This window comes from Lampetra fluviatilis, chromosome 57 (assembly GCF_964198595.1).
Source record: "Lampetra fluviatilis chromosome 57, kcLamFluv1.1, whole genome shotgun sequence".
NCBI classification, from domain to species: Eukaryota; Metazoa; Chordata; class Hyperoartia; order Petromyzontiformes; family Petromyzontidae; genus Lampetra; species Lampetra fluviatilis.
Window position 1 is genome coordinate 1,563,877 of NC_136331.1, and position 20,446 is coordinate 1,584,322.

General features: G+C 47.4%; 2 protein-coding genes across 3 annotated transcripts in view; both read right to left on the reverse strand.

The window, feature by feature from the left end:
- The window catches only part of LOC144950247 (uncharacterized), a 50,359-nt gene extending 46,332 nt beyond the window's left edge, over window positions 1–4,027 (reverse strand). For both annotated transcript variants that reach the window (XM_078880306.1, XM_078880304.1), the window contains exon 1: window positions 3,823–4,027. The gene's annotated coding sequence lies outside the window, so the exon portion shown is untranslated. The remainder of the gene's footprint in view (window positions 1–3,822) is intronic.
- A 4,368-nt stretch (window positions 4,028–8,395) lies between these two features.
- Window positions 8,396–19,664, reverse strand: MRPS35 (mitochondrial ribosomal protein S35). The gene is made up of 8 exons (XM_078880314.1): window positions 19,442–19,664; window positions 18,070–18,128; window positions 17,154–17,321; window positions 16,527–16,587; window positions 15,533–15,672; window positions 12,410–12,519; window positions 10,961–11,030; window positions 8,396–9,787 (listed from the first exon to the last, which is right to left on the reverse strand). The coding sequence occupies exons 1-8, from the start codon at window positions 19,638–19,640 to the stop codon at window positions 9,515–9,517; spliced, it is 1,080 nt and encodes a 359-aa protein (XP_078736440.1). The 5' UTR covers window positions 19,641–19,664; the 3' UTR covers window positions 8,396–9,514.
- Between the last annotated feature and the right edge of the window lie 782 nt (window positions 19,665–20,446).

A 20,446-nucleotide genomic window follows, 5' to 3' on the forward strand; every position in this document is an offset into this window, starting at 1 on the left:
GGGGTAGTGATAGGGGTAGTGATAGGGGTAGTGATAGGGGTAGTGATAGGGGTAGTGATAGGGGTAGTGATAGGGGTAGTGATAGGGGTAGTGATAGGAGTAGTGATAGGGGTAGTGATAGGGGTAGTGATAGGGGTAGTGATAGGGGTAGTGATAGGGGTAGTGATAGGGGTAGTGATAGGGGTAGTGATAGGGGTAGTGATAGGGGTAGTGATAGGGGTAGTGATAGGGGTTGTGGTAGTGATATGGGGTAGTGATATGGGTTGGGGTAGTGATAGGGGTAGTGATAGGGGTAGTGATGGGGGTTGTGGTAGTGATATGGGGTAGTGATATGGGTTGGGGTAGTGATAGGGGTAGTGATAGGGGTAGTGATAGGGGTTGTGGTAGTGATATGGGGTAGTGATATGGGTTGGGGTAGTGATAGGGGTAGTGATAGGGGTAGTGATGGGGGTAGTGATATCGGATGGGATAGTAATAGGAGTAGTGATAGGGGATACGGTAGGCCTGGTCATAGCCGGCGAGCGGGGGCAGGGAGCAGCAGTAGCAGCAGAATGATGGGCTAGGGGTGAAGAGATGGAGGTTGTTTTAAGGGAGTAACAGAAGGAGGTTATAGCGAAGATGATTGTTTTCTGAGCAGTGGGAGTGTGTTCCGGTGTAGGGCGAGTAACAGTCCTACACCAAAATTGTTGTCAACTCAACTCTCCACAACCTTGTCACGCATACAAAGACATAATTCACGCGTGCCAATATATTGATCATATTCTGACCAATAAAGCTCCTCTCTACTCAACGGTGGGGGCCTGAGACTTTTCGTGGCTAAATTTGACATCGCCCTGCGAGACGTTTCGCTCAAACTGCTCCTCTATTAAGTCCACCCTTCTGCATCAGGCAGACGGATAGATGTAACAATAGGTGGCCGTGAACGTGTCTCCTGAGTTGAGCAAGGTTTATAACAGCTTGGGGAAGAGAAAGACCCGGAGCGAATTCCCGAGTCAAAGCAGTACGAGGTTGGAAGCTGGAGAGAAGTGTTTGTGTCTTTTGCTCTGATCTGCAGGTGTGGTGGCTGGGTGGGTGAGTTTGTGAGTTGTCATCGGGCGGGTGTGTGCGTGATAAAAGAGTGTGTTGTGCTCGCTAACAGCATGTGCCTCAAAACTCTATTAGAGCTTTCGGTAAAGTCACGTAGGTATAAAATAAAATAAGTAATTTTTTCTACCTACGTGACTTTACCGAAAGAACCAGAGAGTATGGTTTCCTGCAGTCACGAAAGCTTCAAATCTCGAATCTGTTACAGCTGTATGGGGGATATTTGTCTTGTGGTGGTTGAGTTATGGGCGCAGTGGTGGTGAGACGTTAACTGCCTGGTATGCAGCAGGTCGTGGGTTCGATCCCGACCCTAAAGCCCCTGTATATATTGAGTTTGCATGTTCTTCCCGTGGTAGAGTTAATGTTTCTCCGGGTCTTCCGGTTTTATTTCCGTCCACATTCAGCATCACGCGTTTCGAGTATTCTGTCTCCTGCTATGAATGTCCCACACGATTAGCCACTTCGTTGAGCTGTCATTTGTGGCCACGTCGCTTCTGAAAAAGAGCTACGTTGCTCAAGCGGACCTTACCTGGTCAAATAACAGTGGGTGTGTAGGTAGTGGGGGAGTGGATGAGTGTGTGTGTTTGGGTGCAATGGGGACCGGCGGTTTAGTGGTTAGCGCGCCGCTCTACGAATCCGGCGACCCGAGTTCAATTTATTCTCACGGTTAACACCAGTGACGATTATCTCAACTGGTCCTGGGACCCCCCTAGGTTGACTCAGCCTCAAATTAGTAACTGGTGCGGTGTGTAAACATCGCCAGTGGAGAGACAAAGGCGGTCTGGCATGCTGCTGGCCACCCACACCCTCATGTGCTGTATCGGCCTTCATAGCTGCTTGCTAACAGAATTTGCCCCAACAGTCTGTTCAGCCTATAGGGGGGATCTTTGTCTTTTTGCTTAAGTGGGCAAGTGAGTGGGTGGTTGTGAGATGCAGTGTTGGTGGTGGCGATTGTGCACATTGTGAATGAGATTAAACATTTACGTCTGATACAGCGAGTCCTCAACGTGAGTGAAGGGAATTCGAGTGAGGTTGAATGGATGGATGGTGGCAAGGCGGTATTGGTAAATGAACCTCAGAGGGACCCCTATACACATATGCACCGTGCGTTTCAATCTGTAGACTTGGAAGCTGTTTGCTGTCATCCTCTTGAATCCTGTGTGTTGCACGATAATCCGCGCCGTTACAATGTATTTATACGCCATCCAGGTCTCGCTTGAAAAATATCCTTCTGGATTCAAGAAGGCGTTTTCATAATCAAAACGTAACTATGATTGACAGCCCTTTGACAATCCACAGCTGGATGAAGGCCGTATTGGCCATGGGATGTTAGATCATACTTCACCACCATGGTCAAGTGTCTGCTGAGTACCGGGTGGACCAGGGAAGATCACTGCAGATATCAATCGCGACTGGATTCGCGGTGAAGTGCGCCAACCAAAGCGGCCACAGCTCTCCCCCAGCCAGGTTCTTAGCCGTCTCAAACACAACTAGAAGCAACATTGAACGTCTCCGTTCACCCACATCTCAAGAGGCTAAGCAGGCGCGACACACAAGCCACTGGGGACGAGGGGACACAAAGGAACAGGAGACACAGGACAGGACATACGGTGGGGGGTGGGGGGTAGAGACGTGGGAGACACAGCGAGACACGGAGACACGGGGGGGACAGGAGACACAGAGAGACACAGGAGATAGAGACACGGGGGGACAGGAGACAAGGTTGACAGGAGACACAGAGACACAGGAGATAGAGAGACTCGGGGGACAGAGAGACACGGGGGACAAGGAGAAGAGGAGACACAGGACAGGAGATACGGTGGGGGGGTGGGTAGAGACGTGGGAGACACAGCGAGACACGGGGGGACAGGAGACACAGAGAGACACGGGAGATAGAGAGACACATGGGACAGAGAGACACAGGGGACAAGGTTGACAGGAGACAGAGAGACACGGGGGACAAAACACACAGGCTACACAGAAGACACTGGGGACGGGAGACAGAGAGACGAGGGGAAAGAGGAGACACAGGGAGAATGGAGACATGGGGGGACAGGAGACACAGAACACACAGAGGGACAAGGGGAAGAGAAGACACGGGGAGACAGGAGACACAGGAGACAAGGTTGACAGGAGACAGAGAAACATGGGGGACGGGAGACACAGGGGTCAGTAGACACAGAGAGACAAGGTTGACAGGAGACAGAGAAACATGGGGGACAGAAGACACACGGGTCAGTAGACACAGAGAGACACAGGAGACGAGGGGAAAGAGGAGACACAGGGAGAATGGAGACATGGGGTGACAGGAGACACAGAAGACACAGAGGGACAAGGGGGAGAGGAGACACGGGGAGACAGGATACGCAGGGGACAAGATGCACATGAGACAAGGGGGTAGGAGACACGGAGAGACAGAGAGACATGGGGAACGGGAGACACGGGGAGACAGAAGACAGGCGACAGGAGACAAGGTTAACAGGAGACAGAGAGACACGGGGAGAGGAGACAGAAGACACAGGGGGCAGTAGACACAGAGAGACACAGGAGACGAGGGGAAAGAGATACAGGGAGACAGGAGACACGGGGGCCGGGAGACACGAAAACCTGAGGAGAAAACAGGGGGGAACGAACAGAAGACATGGGAGACACAGGCCACAAGAGACCCAATAACTCAGAATTCAAGTTTCGCAGCAATGGAAGCTGCGGCCTGGACTGCCTCGGGCCCCCATCTCTTGCCTGAGCCACGGCGGGGTCCGGTGTCTCTCAGCCGGGGAGGGTTGGCGGGGGAAAGGGCCGGTCGCTTTGACGAGGCCCAGGTTCCAGGCACCGCACTTTGTGTGGAACGCAGCAGCAGTCGCTGCAATGGGAGCAGCAGAGACCGGGGGGGAATCAGAGCCTAGTCGAGGGGTCTGTATGGAGGGAGACGTGACGTAACTTGATGACGAAAGCCAACACACGACGTCAACAGAGCTTACGCGTGATGAACCTCTTGACTGACGTCACTTCGAATGACATTGATTGCGTCACCGCGGGCAAATGAAGCAACATCCAAGACGGCGGCCATCTTACTTGGGGAGGAGATCGAGACGGCGGCCATCTTACTCATGGAAAAGTGATATGGTGGCCATCTTACTCGGGGTAGAGTGAGATGGTGGCCATCTTACTTAGGGGAGAGGGAGACTGGCCATCTTGATTTAAAATTTTCGTGACTGCTGGAATTCAGATTATTTGGGTCTTTCGGTAAAGTCACGTAGATAGAACAACAAAAAAAAATTAACCCGTAAAAACAAAGTTTTCACTATAAATCCTTTATATGCGTGGCGGCTAGAGTCCTCTCGTCCTCTGGCTTGAGATGGCTGCCACCTATGGGTCAGATGATTGTCTGCCAGCATTAAGCAATTGGTAATTAAATATAATTAATTTTTTCCTAAAAGTGTAAAATTTAGGAAAACATTTTCACGAAAATACATTGTCACGCACAACGAGTCTGTGTGCAAAATGTCAGCTCGATTGGATCACGGGAAGTGGGTTAAAAAACGACCGAAAGATTTGCACGGTCGTAAGCAAGCAAGCAAGCAAGTGAACTTAATATAAAGGATTTAAAAAGAGGGGAAAGCTGCTGAGCCAGGCTGTTTTAAAGGTTTCAAATGGGTGTAGCCCAAGGGTCATAAACGAAGTGGGCGGGGTTAGTGATGTTAAAGTGAGAGAGATTAGCGTGTCAATGTAAACGGCGGCTGTGTTAATGTGAACCTGTTAAGGGGCCGTCCATAAATGACGTCACGAGATTTTGGACGATTTTTGACCCCCCCCCTCGTCACACGGCGTCACAAAAAGTCAGACCTCCCCTAAAATATGACGTCACAAAGCTCTGCCCCCCCCCAAATAAAACATGCTTCAAATCGCTTTAAACTATTCTCATTGTAGAGCGTATTTAATGTGGCGCTGCACTCTGATGTTGTAGGAGAAAGCATGTATTACAAAGTCTATTTAATTAAGTAGAACGTGTTGTCTATATTTAAAGTTGCGCAATTTGATGTGACGTCACATTTCTCACCCCCCCCCCCCTCGTCACACATCGTCACAAATGTCTGACCCTCCCGCCCCCCCCTAAGTGCGTGACGTCATTTATGGACGGCCCCTAATGTAAAATCAGAGAGTCGAAAATAACTGCTTACATCAGAAGGTAGGATGGAAACATCACAGCCAGTTATGACTTAAACTGGTTAATAACGTCCTTCCAATGATTGTTTAGTTTGTACCCATCTTCTCGGTTGAAATTGTGTCTGTGTCTATATATCTGGATGGCTTCATGAACGAATCTTTGTTGATAGCCAGTGGGTTTGCAGAGTACCTTCGTCTTAGAGAAATCAATTTCGTGTCAGCCCACCGCATTAAAACAATGATCAGCCACGGCTGAGGTGTTGGTCCTACCGTGTTTCAGATCTGCCTTGTGTTCACGAACACGGTCCGAGACATGTCGCTTAGTTTCCCCATGATTTTGAAAATATTTTTGGTAACCCCTGCTATGTATGGCAAGGTGAAGGTTTTGATTGGGTGCTCAGATGATTCTTTTCCAACGGTTGGGGTGATAGCTTTACAGACTGTGTAGTCTGAATATCCATTCATCTTGAGGGATTGGTGTACGTGTTCCAGTTCACTGGCTAGGTGGTGGTCGGAAATACGAGCTCTATGGTGTAGAGTTTTTTATGAGGGAATTCTTCTGGGATGGATGGTGGTGGGAGTCAGGTTTTAGGTAGGCATCCGTATGGGTGGCTTTCCTGTAGACAGTGTCCCATTGAGCCATCCTGGCTCTTTTCGATTAAAACATTCAAGAATGGCAACTTGCCATCCTTTTCCACCTCCACGGTGAGTTTGATGGCTGAGTATATGGAATTGATGTGGTTGAGTAATTGATTCAGAGCTGGTAGGCCATGTGGCCAGATGACGAACGTGTCATCTACGTACCTCTTCCACAAGGACGGACGTAGAGTGGATGCTTGGATGGCATCTATCTCAAATTATTCCATGAAAACATTGGCTACAACTGGAGATAAGGGAGAACCCATTGGGGTACCTTCAACTTGTTTGTAGAATGTTCCATTCCAGGTGAAGTGTTGGTGAGGCAGTGTCTAACCAGGGCCGGTACATCAGCATTCAGTCCTTGTTGGACCAAATCTTCAATGGTTGCAATGGTGTCAGGCACAGGAACTTTGGTAAACAAAAATACTACATCGAAACTAACGAGCAAATCACCTGGAGATAGTGAGATGTCCTTAATTCACGATACCAAGTGAGCTAAGTACAGCTGAGGTGGTCTTACCAGTGAATGGTTGCAAGGTCTCAGACAGATATCGTGCAAGTTTATCGGTGGGTGAGTCAATGGTGGAGACGATAGGACGAAGTGGTGTGCCTTCTCGTATTGGTCCTGCCGTGTTTCAGATCTGCCTTATGTCCACGAACACGGTCCGAGACACGCCGCTTAGTTTCCCCAATGTAACTACTGCCGCAGGCACAGGTTAGTTTGTAGACGCCGGGGTATTGCATGTCAGGGATCACATTCTTCACAGATGGGATCAGATCACGAATTTTATGAAATGTGTTCAATCGAACCTGGATCTTGTGTTCGCTCATGATTTTGAAAATGGTTATGAAAACCAACAATATCACTGATTAGACATCTTTAATCGAACCAACCAAGCGGGTTTCCTTAAAACCCTCTGCTGCTCGACCACCCAGATTGTATGGCGTCTATAAACTAAGCTGTGCCTGCAGTAGCAGTTACATTGGGGAAACTAAGTGACATGTCTCGGACCGTGTTCGTGAACATAAGGCAGATCGAAGGACCAATACCTCATCCGTGGCTGATCATTGTTTTAATGCGGTGGGCTGACACGAAATTGATTTCTCCAAGACGAAGGTACTCTGCAAACCCACTGGCGATCAACAAAGATTTGTTCATGAAGACATCCAGATATATAGACACACACACAATTTCAATCGAGAAGATGGGTACAAACTGAGCAATCATTGGAAGGACGTTATTAACCAGTTAAAGTAATAACTGACTGTGATGTTTACATCCTACCTTCCGATGTTAGCAATTATTTTCGACTGATTTTACATTAACAGGTTCACACTAACACAGCCGCCGTTTACATTGACATGCTAATCTCTCTCACTTTAACATCACTAACCCCGCCCACTTCGTTTATGATCCTTGGGCTACACCCATTTCTAACCTTTAAAACAGCCTGGCTCAGCAGCTTTCCCCCCCTTTTTTCTCCTGATGACGATTGCTTGTGTTGCGATCGAAACATCGTGATATTTGATTTATTTTTTATTCACTTTATTTTTATTATTTTATTGTTCTCTCTACGTGACTTTACCGAAATACTCTAAGAATGTGGCCATCTTACTAAGGGAGAGTGAAACAGTGGCCATCTTACTTGGGGAAGAGAATGAGACGTGACCATCTTACTTAGGAAGAGTCAGGCGGTGGCCATCTTACTTAGGACAGAGCGAGACTGGCCATCTTCACTATGGGAACCTCATTTGCCAGTAAAAATATAATTGGTTCTTTACCCTTCTATCTGGCAACAAAACTGACACCTTTTTACAAGGAGTCATGTTTGCATAGACCGCAATACCTGCAGTCAGTTATGTTCTTTTGTTTGTATTATGACTGCAGGTATTGCGGTCTATGCAAACATGACTCCTTGTAAAAAGGTGTCAGTTTTGTTGCCAGATAGAAGGGTAAAGAACCAATTATCATGTGGCCATCTTCCTTAGGGAAAGGAACGAGACAGCAGCCATCTTCCTTAGAGAGACGTTCAATCGTGTCACAGAAATACAGCAGCGATGGGAGGGGGTTTGTTTACCCACATTTTAAAGGAAAAAAAGCGACGTCGCTATAATCGAATTAAGAAGATATCATACAACTACTTCTGACTTCCAATAAGTCATGGTTGACTTGAAGCTTTCGTCACTGCAGGAACTGATATCATTTGGGTCTTTCGCTAAAATCACATAGGTTCAAATAAAATAACAAAAAACTACGTTTCAATCGCAACCCAAGCGTTCCTGGTGACGAACGCTTGTGTTGCGATCGAAACGTCATAGTTTTTTGTTATTTTTTATTTTATTTGAACCTATCTACGTGACTTTACCTAAACACCCAAAGATTGGGTTATGATTGTCGTGTTTTTTGCTGTTGTCCGATCCCCTTAAAACATTCGTATTTATCTTCAAGCCTCGATTCCTGCCAATGCCAACTGTGTTGAAAGGGAGAGGTTTGTTTTGGATTGGAGGCCATTCAGAGTGAACCACAGATGAACGCCAAGGAAATGAATCAAACGTCTTCAGTCAAAAGTTTAATCGCTCCAGCGAATGTAAATGCATTTTCTACCTTTCAATTGCAATCATCATCTTGTACAAAGTGACAATAAACCATTCACGTACACAACGTGGTACGCGTAGCAGAGGTGTAGCTAGGAAGCCGCCAGTTGATATCAATTGTTAAGCGCTCGTTACACGGGACTGGAATCGCATGCATAAGAATCAAACGTTTTCCATTGGTACACGTTGTCAAGGTTTTACGTGACCCCTGAAGCCATCAGAGGCCGCTGCATTCATAACGCGAATTGGGATACATAACGCGATGATTGTATTAGGGAACACATTTTTTTTATAACGCGATTGAGTGAACGGAACTAAGTCGCACGAGTATGGAGTAAGGAGTTGTACGGCCGCCTCGGCGTAGCATCGCACACATCGGGATGCTGCTGGATACTTCTAGATGCTACCCACGCGCCCTCAAGTCTTTGTTCGGCCTGCGTACGGGTATCACGTGTTCTCGCGGACCCGTGCCTTACCCTACAATATATATTATTACAATGGTCAACAAAAAAAACACATTTTTTCTGACCTGGACTTTTGCAGCTGTTTTAGACTAATTTCAGGGTGCTGATTCCAAATCTGATCTCAGATTTGCTCTATCACATCTCATTTTTATGCTATCGGCATACCCCATTTTCATTGATTTTACCCGAAATTAACTCTGTCACTTATGATTGCAAGTTGTTGCGAGTCAGTGACTGCTTTAGTGTTAAAATAAGGTGCTGTATTTTTAGGAGTGTGTTTATAATATCATTTTATGTAGATATCCACATTTATTTAATATTTTTCTTCTGCAGTTTTTTTGAAAATTCAACATTTGATATCTCAAAAACCTGATGTGATAGACAAAAACTGATGCCAGATTTGGAATCAGCACCCCCCAAAATTACCTTAAAACCGTTGGAAAACCTTATGCCAGAAAAAGTGTGTTGACCAGTGTTTTTCATCACGACGCGATTCTTTCCAATCACGCGCCGTTCTTTCAGGAACGCAAACGCTGCCGCGTTGCAGGAGGACAGACCGTCACTCGCGACTACCGAGCCCTCAGCCGCAGGAGCCTCTTCACGGAATCCTTGTAGGCCGCGATCCTGTCCTCCGTGTCGCCCAGGTTCTTGAGCTCCGTCACCGTTCTCCTGTAGCTCTCCACGTCGTCCGGCGCCGCCGCCGCCTCCTCCTCCTCCGCATTGCCACGCGACTGACGAATTCGCGACAGCAGTTGGGCCAGGTTGCGCTCGGAAGGGCTCTTCTCCCACACGTACTCCTCCTGGTCGGCATCCGTCTTCTCGGCCTCCCACAGCTCCACTTTCTGAAGGTGAGAATAAGCGGCCACGTGCGTATGTACGTACGTACGTACGCAGGTGTTGAACACTACACAGCCAACCGTGCTAATTGGTGGTGCAGGGGGAAGGACAACCAACTAAACACAAAAAGCAGTTCTAAAGAAAAGGTTTCGATCTAGATTTAGAAGTGCATAGCTCCAGTGGCTTGATGATGAGGTGGTGATGGTGATGATGAGGTGGTGATGGTGATGATGAGGTGGTGATGGTGATGATGAGGTGGTGATGGTGATGATGAGGTGGTGATGGTATATTATGTATGTTGAACGTCTTTCGCACCGTACATAACCAACTGTGCTCATCGGCATTGTGAGGGGAACAACTAAATACAAAACGCAGTTCGAAAGAGGCGAGTTTTCAATTAATATTCAAAAGAGCACAGCTCCAAGTGATTCTGATAGAGCCGCCCTTGTTTACATCAAAGTGGCGTCTCGGGGAAGTGGAGAAGCAACTCACATCACCATCACTCTGATAGTGCGCTGTTTTTGAGTTGTACGCCTTTTGGCGTCATCTGGTCCAACACCATGTGAGACTAGGCTCTAAGAAAAGCTGTCTCGGGTGTGGACCAATCAACTTCAAGGACAGTGCTTATCATTATCAGAGTTATGTTTTGTGTTTGCATGATGACTGCTTGTGTTGTGGTTATTGCAAACATGATGCCCTGCATAAAGGTGTCAGTTTTTGTACCAGTTGAAAGGGTAAAAACCTATCACTATCACATCACCATCTCAACGCGTTTCAAAGGGCAGCCCCAGCGTGGCAGCCGTCCCTGTGCGGCACACGGTGACTCGGCAACTTGGCCTGCAATCAGTACATTACGCTGCCAGTAGGGGGCGATGATTGCTGCTACGGTGTCTAGTCTCGAGCACCCCCAGTGTCAGCTGTCCCTGTGCGGGACACGGTGATTCGGTACGTATCCTGTAAAATCGGTAAAAGATGCCCGTAGGGGGAGATGATCGCTACGCGCAAACCCGGCTGAGTAAATTGAAGACCGCGCGGGCATTCAAAGTTAAATAATGAGCACAATTATCATCACTGCATGCGCATGATTTTGCAGCCAATGTTACGATTCGCAATTGATTTAATTGTTTTGCCCAGCGGGTAATAATCCAACGTAGAAGCCCTGTCGCCTGAATACTTACACAAGATTCGTAGTAGAGGATGGTCAAAAGATACATTGCGTAGTCGTGGTTCTGTTTCCGAACAGGACACCTAAAAAACAACAACAGGGGGGGGTATGGACGTGATTACGCACGCTTGCAAGTCCAAATTATTAAGCAGTGCTTGCATGTTACAGACATCATATTGATTGTACAGCTAAGTCAGTGTCCCACCCATCACAACCTCTTCCTAAATGACACCGACATTCTATTCCTAACCTGCAAGTTGCTTACCCAATCCTTTCGTCAAATTCCTACCATCTTGCTGCTTCCGCTGCGCTGCTGCCACCCTGCTGAGCCTCCCTCACCGCGGGCTGGCGACGCACGGACACGCGCGGTCGTGTGGGTTTGGACCGACGAAACTTCTGACGCACGGGCGTCAGCAGTTTCGTCAGCTTTATTTTTGTTGCAGCAGGCGAGAAGTCACCAGGCTCAACAGAGAGTGGGGGGGGGAATCTCGTTTGCAAGAGTGAGATGTTCACTACCTCGCCTGGTATGCAGGAGGTCGTGGGTTGGACCACGACCACGAGGCCTGCTGCTGTATATTTGGTCCTCAGGTTTTTCCCTCCACATTTAGAATCAATATCAGGTGTCTAGAGGATTTGGCTGCTGCTATAAATTTCCACGTGAAGATAAGCCAGTTCGTTGAACTATCATTTGTGATAGCCAGGTCGTTTCTAAACAATGAAGCTAATAGCTCATTGTGCTTTAGCTTACCTCTCCTATTCTTATATACAGATAGTCCCCGAGTTACGATGGTCTGACCTATGATATTTTGATCTTACAATGGCGATACGACAAAATTGTAACATATTTTAAATTTCGCGCGGCAGGCAAACGCAGCAGCGTACGAGGTACGATGCTGTACGTTGGGACGCTGCCGGGATGTACGCATCTCCCGCCTTGTGTGATGCAGATAGGATTGTTTCCTGAAAAGACTTTCTATTAAATTGCAGTTCATATAGGTAGGCGAAGAATTTACCTCGTTTTTTATTTAACATTTTACTGTGCAATACAGTATTGTAATTAATAAATACATACAGCATATAGTTTATACAGTACGGTACTGTAAATTGCTCTGTTTTGCTAAATTATCACCATTCTTTAAGACTCCTGGGTAGGCTAGGCCATCTTCGACTTACGATATTTTTGACTTATGATGGGGTCGTCGTAACACATCTCCATCGTAAGTAGAGGACTATCTGTATATATTTTTTGTGATTTCCTTACTCCTATTCTGAGCACTCCAATCGTGTTTTCTGCGCTGTTGGTTTTTGAAACGTTCCGACTCCTTGCCCCTAGTGGACATGTGAGAAAAAAACAGCTTCATAGCTCATCGGATTCCTGCTGCGGAAGAAATAAACACCCGGACAGAGAGAGCGCGCGCGTCACATCACAGCGGCGGTCGGGCTCGGTGTCGGCGCCACGAACCTCTCCGTCCTGATGGTGAGAACGTCGGTCGCTCTGTCGTAGCGGTCTCCCACCAGCTTGACGAGCTTCTTTCTCGCGTGCTCGTCCAACTTGAGGCTGGACAGCCGGACCTGCGGGGCGGATCGGCGGCGCGGGGAATTTAAATCAACAGGGGGGCAAAGGGCACAAGGAAACGACACGCAGACGTTGCAGACGTCCGAGCCAGCTGCAGGCGTACCGAGCGAAGTGAGTGCGGCAGCACAACACACGGGCGTGTTTAAAGTAAAATATTTAAAATATACAGTGGAACCTTGGAGATCGAACGCACCAGAACTCCAACAAATCGGTGTTCGAACGATATTTCCGAACATTTTTTTGCCCCGGAAACCGAACGAAATTCGGAGGTCGAACGGGCAATCGCGACTTGAAAGAACCTGTACGGATGAGACGCGTATGGGCAGCGTGCATGACGCTTGCCCAGACAAAGGGGACTCCCTTTCCAAACAATAACACCACCACCTCCTCCTCCTCCTCCTCACCACCTTCCACTCAAGCCAACAACTCTCCTTACTACAAGTAAAGTTAAATGTTCATTTATTTCATTTATTCCATATATATATTCATTTATTGCATTTATTGATTGTGTTTCTTGTTTTTTTGTGTGATTCTATGCATGTAATTACTGTAAACTTCGTGCAAAATGCTTTATAATGAGAGATTTCTTGTGTCTGGAACCAATTAATGTCATTTACATTCATCTTATGGGGAAAATGTATTCGGTGTTCGAACAAATCGGTGTTCGAATTGCCTTCTGGATCGAATTAAGTTCGATCTCCGGGGCACCACTGTATATAAATACAGTGGAACCCCTCTTAACGACGGTGATTGATTCCACGAAACCGGCCGTTAAGTGATTTGGTCGTTAAGCGAGTATAGGAAATGCACGTTAATGGCTTAATTCCTTCCGATAGCATCGAAAGTTATCCTTTTTCACCCAAAAATGAACCTTATAATATTTGAACAATGGATGTTAATACGTGAATATACTAACAACATTATAAACACATGCTATTATAGGTAAATATTAATTAACTAGCTTGTTTGCCCGTCCTAGGACGGAAGCTGTAATATTTACGAATAAATTGGGCAGAGTAACAATTGTATCTTGTGTAAATTTAATGGCAGTGAATCTTGCACAGAAGTATGTCATCAAACACTTCACTGCATTTCACGGTAGCACTGCATATAACTGACCTTCAATTTATATTCTTGGTTCTTTCGGTAAAGTCACGTAGAAGGGAAATAATAAAAATAAAACTATAAAAAAAAATTATCACGACGTTTCGATTGCAACACAATCAATCATCATCAGGTGTGAAATCCACAGTAAGAAAATTTGTTTGATATTATTATTATTTAATGATTTCCCTTCTACGTGACGTTACTGAAAGAACCAATAATATGAATCCCTGCCGTCACGAAAGCTTTAAATCGAAATTTGACCTTCAATTTGTTAAAATTCACTGCTCCGATACTTTATTCTCTTCTGCTTTCGGTCGCTGGGGTTGAAATAAATAGGAATTCGATACAATATCTGGAAAATCACTGAGAAATGTCTATTTTACCATAATGTAGAAGCATACATTAGACTTACATTTTGTCTCAAGTGCTGAAGAAATAAATAAAGACACCAAATCCACTTTGTCCCTGCATATACTTATTTATTAGATTCACTTTAAATAAAGAAACGTCAAACTTCAAGCAAATTTGCGAAAAAATTACATTACATTCCACTCGACCTTCTTCTGCGTGAGTGTAAAAATCCACCTGCTCATGAATATTCATGAGCGGGGGGGGGGAGTGCCGTCACGCACATTACACACAAACACAGAGATTCTTGGCTCATTGTAGTCGTAATAAACGCATTAATTAATATATACCGAAAACAGCCTGTCGTGAAAAGGAGAATGGTCGGTAAGTGAACACATCGGGCTCTATAGAGGCCAGTCGTTAAGCGATTAGTCGTTAACAAGGCTGCTCGTTAAGAGGGGTTCTACTAAAAAAAACTAATTTTTTTTTACGATTATTTAAAATAAAAATTACTCCAGCAATAGCTCTGCTCTTCAGTCCCAAAATCAAAAGAGTTTCGGTGTCTCGAAGGTAGACGAAGACAAAGACCCCCCGTGTAGCCTTAACAGACTGTAGGGGCAAGTGCTGTTAGCGAGCACCTATGAAGGCCGGAACGGTACACGAGGGGGTGGACAGCACCACGCCCGACTGCCTTTGTCTCCCCAGTGGCGATATTTACACACCGCACAAGGTACTCATTTGAGGCTGAGTCGACCTAGGGGAGGCCCAGGATAATCGTCACCGGTGTTGGCCGTGAGCGGGAATCGAACCCGGGTCGCCAGGTTCGTAGCGCAGCACGCTAACCGCTGCACCACCGCTCCCCACAGGTAGAACACACGCACGCACTCTCGCGCAGACACAGATCTGCTGCTGCTGCTTCAGCGTGGAACGATCTCCTCTCAGATTCGCTCTCGTGTGCCGCCACCCTCAGCTGAAACCTTTTCCAGTTACGAGACGTCTCCAAGTCGCAGGGTGGGTGGCAGAGGTCGCAACCGGGTACCCGATACCCGTACCCTACCCGATACCCGGCCATTTGCGAACCTGGTGCGGCCGGGTACGGGTACGGGTAAGGAATCAAAACCCGTTTGCGACCTCTGGTGGGGGGGGGGGGTCCCGTTGACCGCTGAACGGAGGAACACACGAGCGGTTCAGCGTTCATTCTATTCGGAGAGGCGTAGCGCCGCTGTTTCTAAAGACTCTGCGGTGGGTACCGTAGCGACGCGACCGCACTCTCCTGGCGCCAATCTGTGCCACGCGCGCTCCCGCACGGACTTCTACTTCCGATTCCACTCCGGTGATGTGTACGGGTTACGCCATCGAGATGGAATCGGAAGAAAAAACGAGTGAGAAAGAGTTTTAAGCTATGGGAGTAAAACGGAGAGGGGGGGAATCGACTAAGAACAGGAGAACACACAAACTCCGCACGGAAAGGCGTAGGGAGTCAGGAAATCGAACCCGAGGCGCTTGTTGCCGCGAGGAGCGAGGTGTTAAAATGCACGACTTGCGGGGACTCACGGAGAGGGTGACGATGCGGGCGTTGGCGTTGCGTATGGAGGGCCCCGCTGACACGTAGTCCGTGCTCTTCACCTCCAGGGGGAAGTGCTCCTCACACTTCTCGTCCGAGTCGAGCCCGGCCGGCCACTCCGTGCAAAACTCTGCCATGGGTGACAATGGAAGAGGAGGAGGGGAAGGATGAAACACACGGGAACGTTTTGCCAAAATTTACTCGGAACAGGCAGCGAGTTTCCACAGGACAATATCACAATTATTGTTTTGGGTTAGGCCACATAGCAGCGGTCCGAGCCAATTCGGGTCAAGACCCCCCCCCGCCCGACGCGACCAAAGCGATCGCCGCGCGTACGAGCTGTCTAACGCACCGGCCGTTATTGTTTCGGCTCGCCGTTAAGCCAAAGAGCGATCGATTCCCACCGCCAAATATAGCGATTGTAGATCGCGGTCCATTTTTTTTGGGTCAGATCGCCCGCGGAAGTGAAACGTTTTGTCGTACACCCCTCGTCTGCCCGACACAGCCAATTAACTCGTTCCGAGACGTCCGCTAGTTTTACATCGTCGGTGTTCCGGTCACTGCCGAATCTCGGAACTCGCCAGCGGCTCGCCATCAAGTTTTGTTCAGGGAGTCGTAGCGCCGTCGTTGTTTTTAAAGATGTTGTACCCACGACAGAGAACTGCAGCGGGACAACCGCCGCACTCGATGATAGCCGGCGCCAAACTGTGCCACACGCCCTCCCGCATGGCCTTGCGGGAGCCTCGGTATCAATAAAGTTATTTTAATTAAGTTTTTATTCCGGTTCCTTTCCGATGACGTACGTGAACGGGAGTGGGTTAATAAGGGTGTCACGTGGTGGAAAAAAACGTGGCCGATTTATTACCGCTTCAGCAGCACCACCGTAGTGTCATGGTGACGACTTAAAAAAGCATTCATCTACCAGCGAATTGACTGATGATGATGACGGCTGATGATGATGACGTCGACTAACCCACACTTTACCTTTCAGGGCGGCACAATGTTTCTCGATGGCCGGTGGGGTAAGATGCAAAAAATTTGCGACCTGTAACACATGGGTAAGGATTTGTAGTCATTTTGAGCTTAGATAACATTGCATACATTTAACCATGTGTACAGTTCTTCAAAGATATACACATAATGATAACTAAATGCTAACCCAAACTTGAACGGTTAATCATGTAAAAAAATTCTGTTTCATTAGACCTCCTTTGCCAGTACCAAAATATATTAATAGGGTTTTCCCCTTTTTCTGGCAACAAAACTGAAACCTTTTTACAAGGAATCATGTGTGCAATAACCACAATACTTGTGGTCAAAATGCAAACTAAAAACACACCCTGAAAATATATGCATTGCCCTTGAAACCGATTGGTCCACACCAGAGATGGCTTTCTTTTGAGCCTCGTCTCAATTGGTGCTAGACCAGAGGACGCCAAAAGGCGTACAGCTCAAAGACAATGCACTGTCAAAGTGTATGTATGTTGAACTTCTTTTGCACCATACGTAGACAACCGGGCTAATCGGAGGTGCGGGGGAAGGACGGCAAACCAAACACACAAAAAGCAGCTTGAAAGCCACGAGTTCTCACTCAGTCACTCAATTTCTCACCTTAATGAGCTCCAGGTTTCCCCACTTGTCTGGGGGAGCCGCGTTCCGCAGCGGGTATCCCATGCGGAGAGGCAGCGGCACGGCGGCCGGTTTGAAGGAGGCGGCCGTGGCGTAGACATTGCTCCAGTCCTGGTCTGGCTTCATTCTCTCGCTCCGCAGCGTAGCATTCTGCCACGCGGACATTGCGCAAAGCTATTAAAGACTCCCGCCAGGACATTACAAATTGCGGCTCTCTAAGACATGCTTAATGACGTTATTCACGTTGCATTGCGGCTTTCTAAGACATGTTTCGTGACGTTATTCACGTTACATTGCGGCTCTCTAAGACATGTTTCGTGACGTTATTCACGTTGCATTGCGGCTCTCTAAGGCATGCTTCGTTATGTTATTCATGTTGCATTGCGGCTCTTGAAACATTGAGGGGTTTTTTTTACCGAATTCGAAAAAAACGGCTCTACTTATCATTTTTTTGCCTCACCGCTGGCTTGTGATGATGGACAGTGTAACACTGTGTTCTTCACTCATTTTCAGAGTTTCAGTTCTTCAGTTTCATTTATTTGGTATAACCGTGTGAGCCATTCGGCTCTTGAATTGGGTGCAACCGCAAAAAAATAAAACATGAACAAGAAAACATCTTGAAGTGACTATGCGCAAACAGAAAAATCCAGGAAAAAACTGCAAAGTCTTCCAGAAAAAAGCACCGTACACCAACGCTCTGCAAAAACCCCAGTGGGATGGGGGGGCCACTTTCGCCGATAAGACATTACCATTCTAAACCATTGGGTGATTGGACAGCACGATGATGACGGGGGGGGGGTGTTTTCTCTCTTTCCCTGACCGCACGTCAGGGACCGCACTTCAGGGCCTTGCAATGAAGAACAGTGGTGTAAAAGGATCCGTGCTCGGTATACCGCACCTCTAGCCTGAGCCTCCATTTCTCTGGCTGGCGTGCTCCTTTGGAAAATCCCTCCCCACCTGCTCGCACACATCAACAACAACAGCATCATCAGCAAAATACTCTGAACGCACGTTTCTCAATGTGGAGGGGAAAAACCGGAGGATGCGGAGTACAATCCACACGACCACGGGGAGAGAGACACGCAAACTCCAAATATACAGGAATCAGGGTCGGGATTGAACGCACGACCTCCTGCATACCAGGCGAGGTAGTTAACATCTCCTAGCCACCGTGGCGCCCACAGTTTGCTGTCCTTCCCCCGCACCTCCAATTAGCACGGTTGGCAAAGTACGGTGCGAGAGAAGTTCAACATAAACACACGTAAACAACATGAACAGCAAGTCACCTATGACAGCTACAACCTCCCCAATAATAGAGGCACTAAGCATTTGGGGCGTTGATATAAACCCAGCGAAAGAGCGCTTGCCACTTGCTTCAGAGGTTCTAGTCCCGCGGCTGCCCTGGTTAATACTGCGGTGGGTAATGGCCATAACAGACGGAATACTAATTAAAATGTATAATGCGCATTCCATCCTGCATGGAATCAGATAAAACAAAAACAGAACCAGGGCACCCGACGAAACTAACGAGGGAAGGTCACTTTAAAGAGTTGGGGTTTCAAAGGAGACTGAAATATATCTACAGACTCTGATTTCCCTGATTGCACGTGGCAAGGCGTTCCATAACTACGCGTGACAGTAATTGCAAAAGAGTAAGCCATTGCGTATCGGTGTCACGGTCAAAATTCACCAACTTTTTCTTCTTAAAATTCCCGTTAAACAACGAAATTGGGAAACGCACAGCAGTCACGCCCAGCCATCACTCACGGCAATCGTTGCAAACCTTCCTTTGAAAACCATAGCGACCGATTCTTTCATGGGTGAACCACGCACGGTCTATATCATCATCACCTACACTGAAGCTACACAGGCAGCATCACTGCTGATGAAGGTGGCGATTGTGAACAACCTCCGGTCAGCAGATGTTTTTGCATTTGAACCAATGCTGCTGAAATTTAGCAATTCACTCAGACGGGCCGTGCCGCTGATGGGATGCGTAAAAAGAAATGTTAATTGTTCGCATGCTTAGTAGGGCTGTAATACGCTCATTGCAGAATCTCTGTCGTGGAGGAATCCGATGCGTTATACATCTCTTTAAACTTGATTTGCCGCTGATGGGATGTGTAAAAATTCAATTTTAATTGTTCGTGTTTGGGGGCAACTATGGGAAGGTGTGCACTGCAATGCGCTTATTTAGTTTGCAAATAACAATAATAACAATTACAATAAACGATTGTGATCGTGACGGCCTAGCGGCGAGCGACTGTCACCTTTACGAAAGGGCGACTTCCTCTTGCTGCTGCTGCTACTGCCGGTACTCGAGGAGGGGGAGGAGGAGGCCGCGAGACCCCGCGCGAGGAGCCGCAGGGGCAGGGAGATGTCGGCGTGAGGAGGAGGAGGAGGAGAGAGGCGGAGGAGGAGATGTCTGGGCGAAGCGCGGTCCGCACGCCTCAGCATGGAGGCCGCCATTGTCACGACTACGCCGGAACCGGATCCTCGGGCCTCCTCGCGGATCCGGTTCCTCTACGCCCCCCCCCCCCCCGTTGTGACGTCACCGCTTGAATCGTTCCACTCTGACGGAAGCAAAAATTCTCCAACATCTTCTTGGTTCTTTCGGTAAAAGTCGCGTAGAATGGAAATAATAAAATAATAAAAATAAAACATAATAAAATAACTCTCAGGACGTTTCGGCCACAACGCAAGAAGCCGTCCTCAGGTGAAGAACAGGTCTGTCGAGGAGACAGCGTCGACAGACCTGATTTCCACCTGAGGACGGCTGCTTGCGTTGTGGCCGAAACGTCGTGAGAATTATTTTATTATGTTGTATTTTTATTATTTAATTATTTCCATTCTACGTGACTTTATTGAAAGAACCAAGAAGATGAATCCCTGCAGTCACGAAAGCTTTAAATCGAAACCCTTATAAATAGTTTGCCTTTGGAAGCTAACCCCCCTATTCCTGAAGACGACCGCTTGTGTTGCGATGGAAACGTTGTAGTTTTTTGTTCTTTTCTTTCAACTTATCTACAGTGAGGGAAAAAAGTATTTGATCCCCTGCTGATTTTGTACGTTTGCCCACTGACAAAGAAATGGCATTTCTTTAAAAGTATATTTAATTAAGTAGAACGTGTTGTTTATATTTATGTAAAGTTGCGCATTTTTATGTGACGTCACATTTCTTTCTCACCCCCCCCCCCCCCTCGTCACACATCGTCAGAAATGTCTGACCCCCCCCCCCCCCAGGTGCGTGACGTCATTTATGGACGGCCCCATAC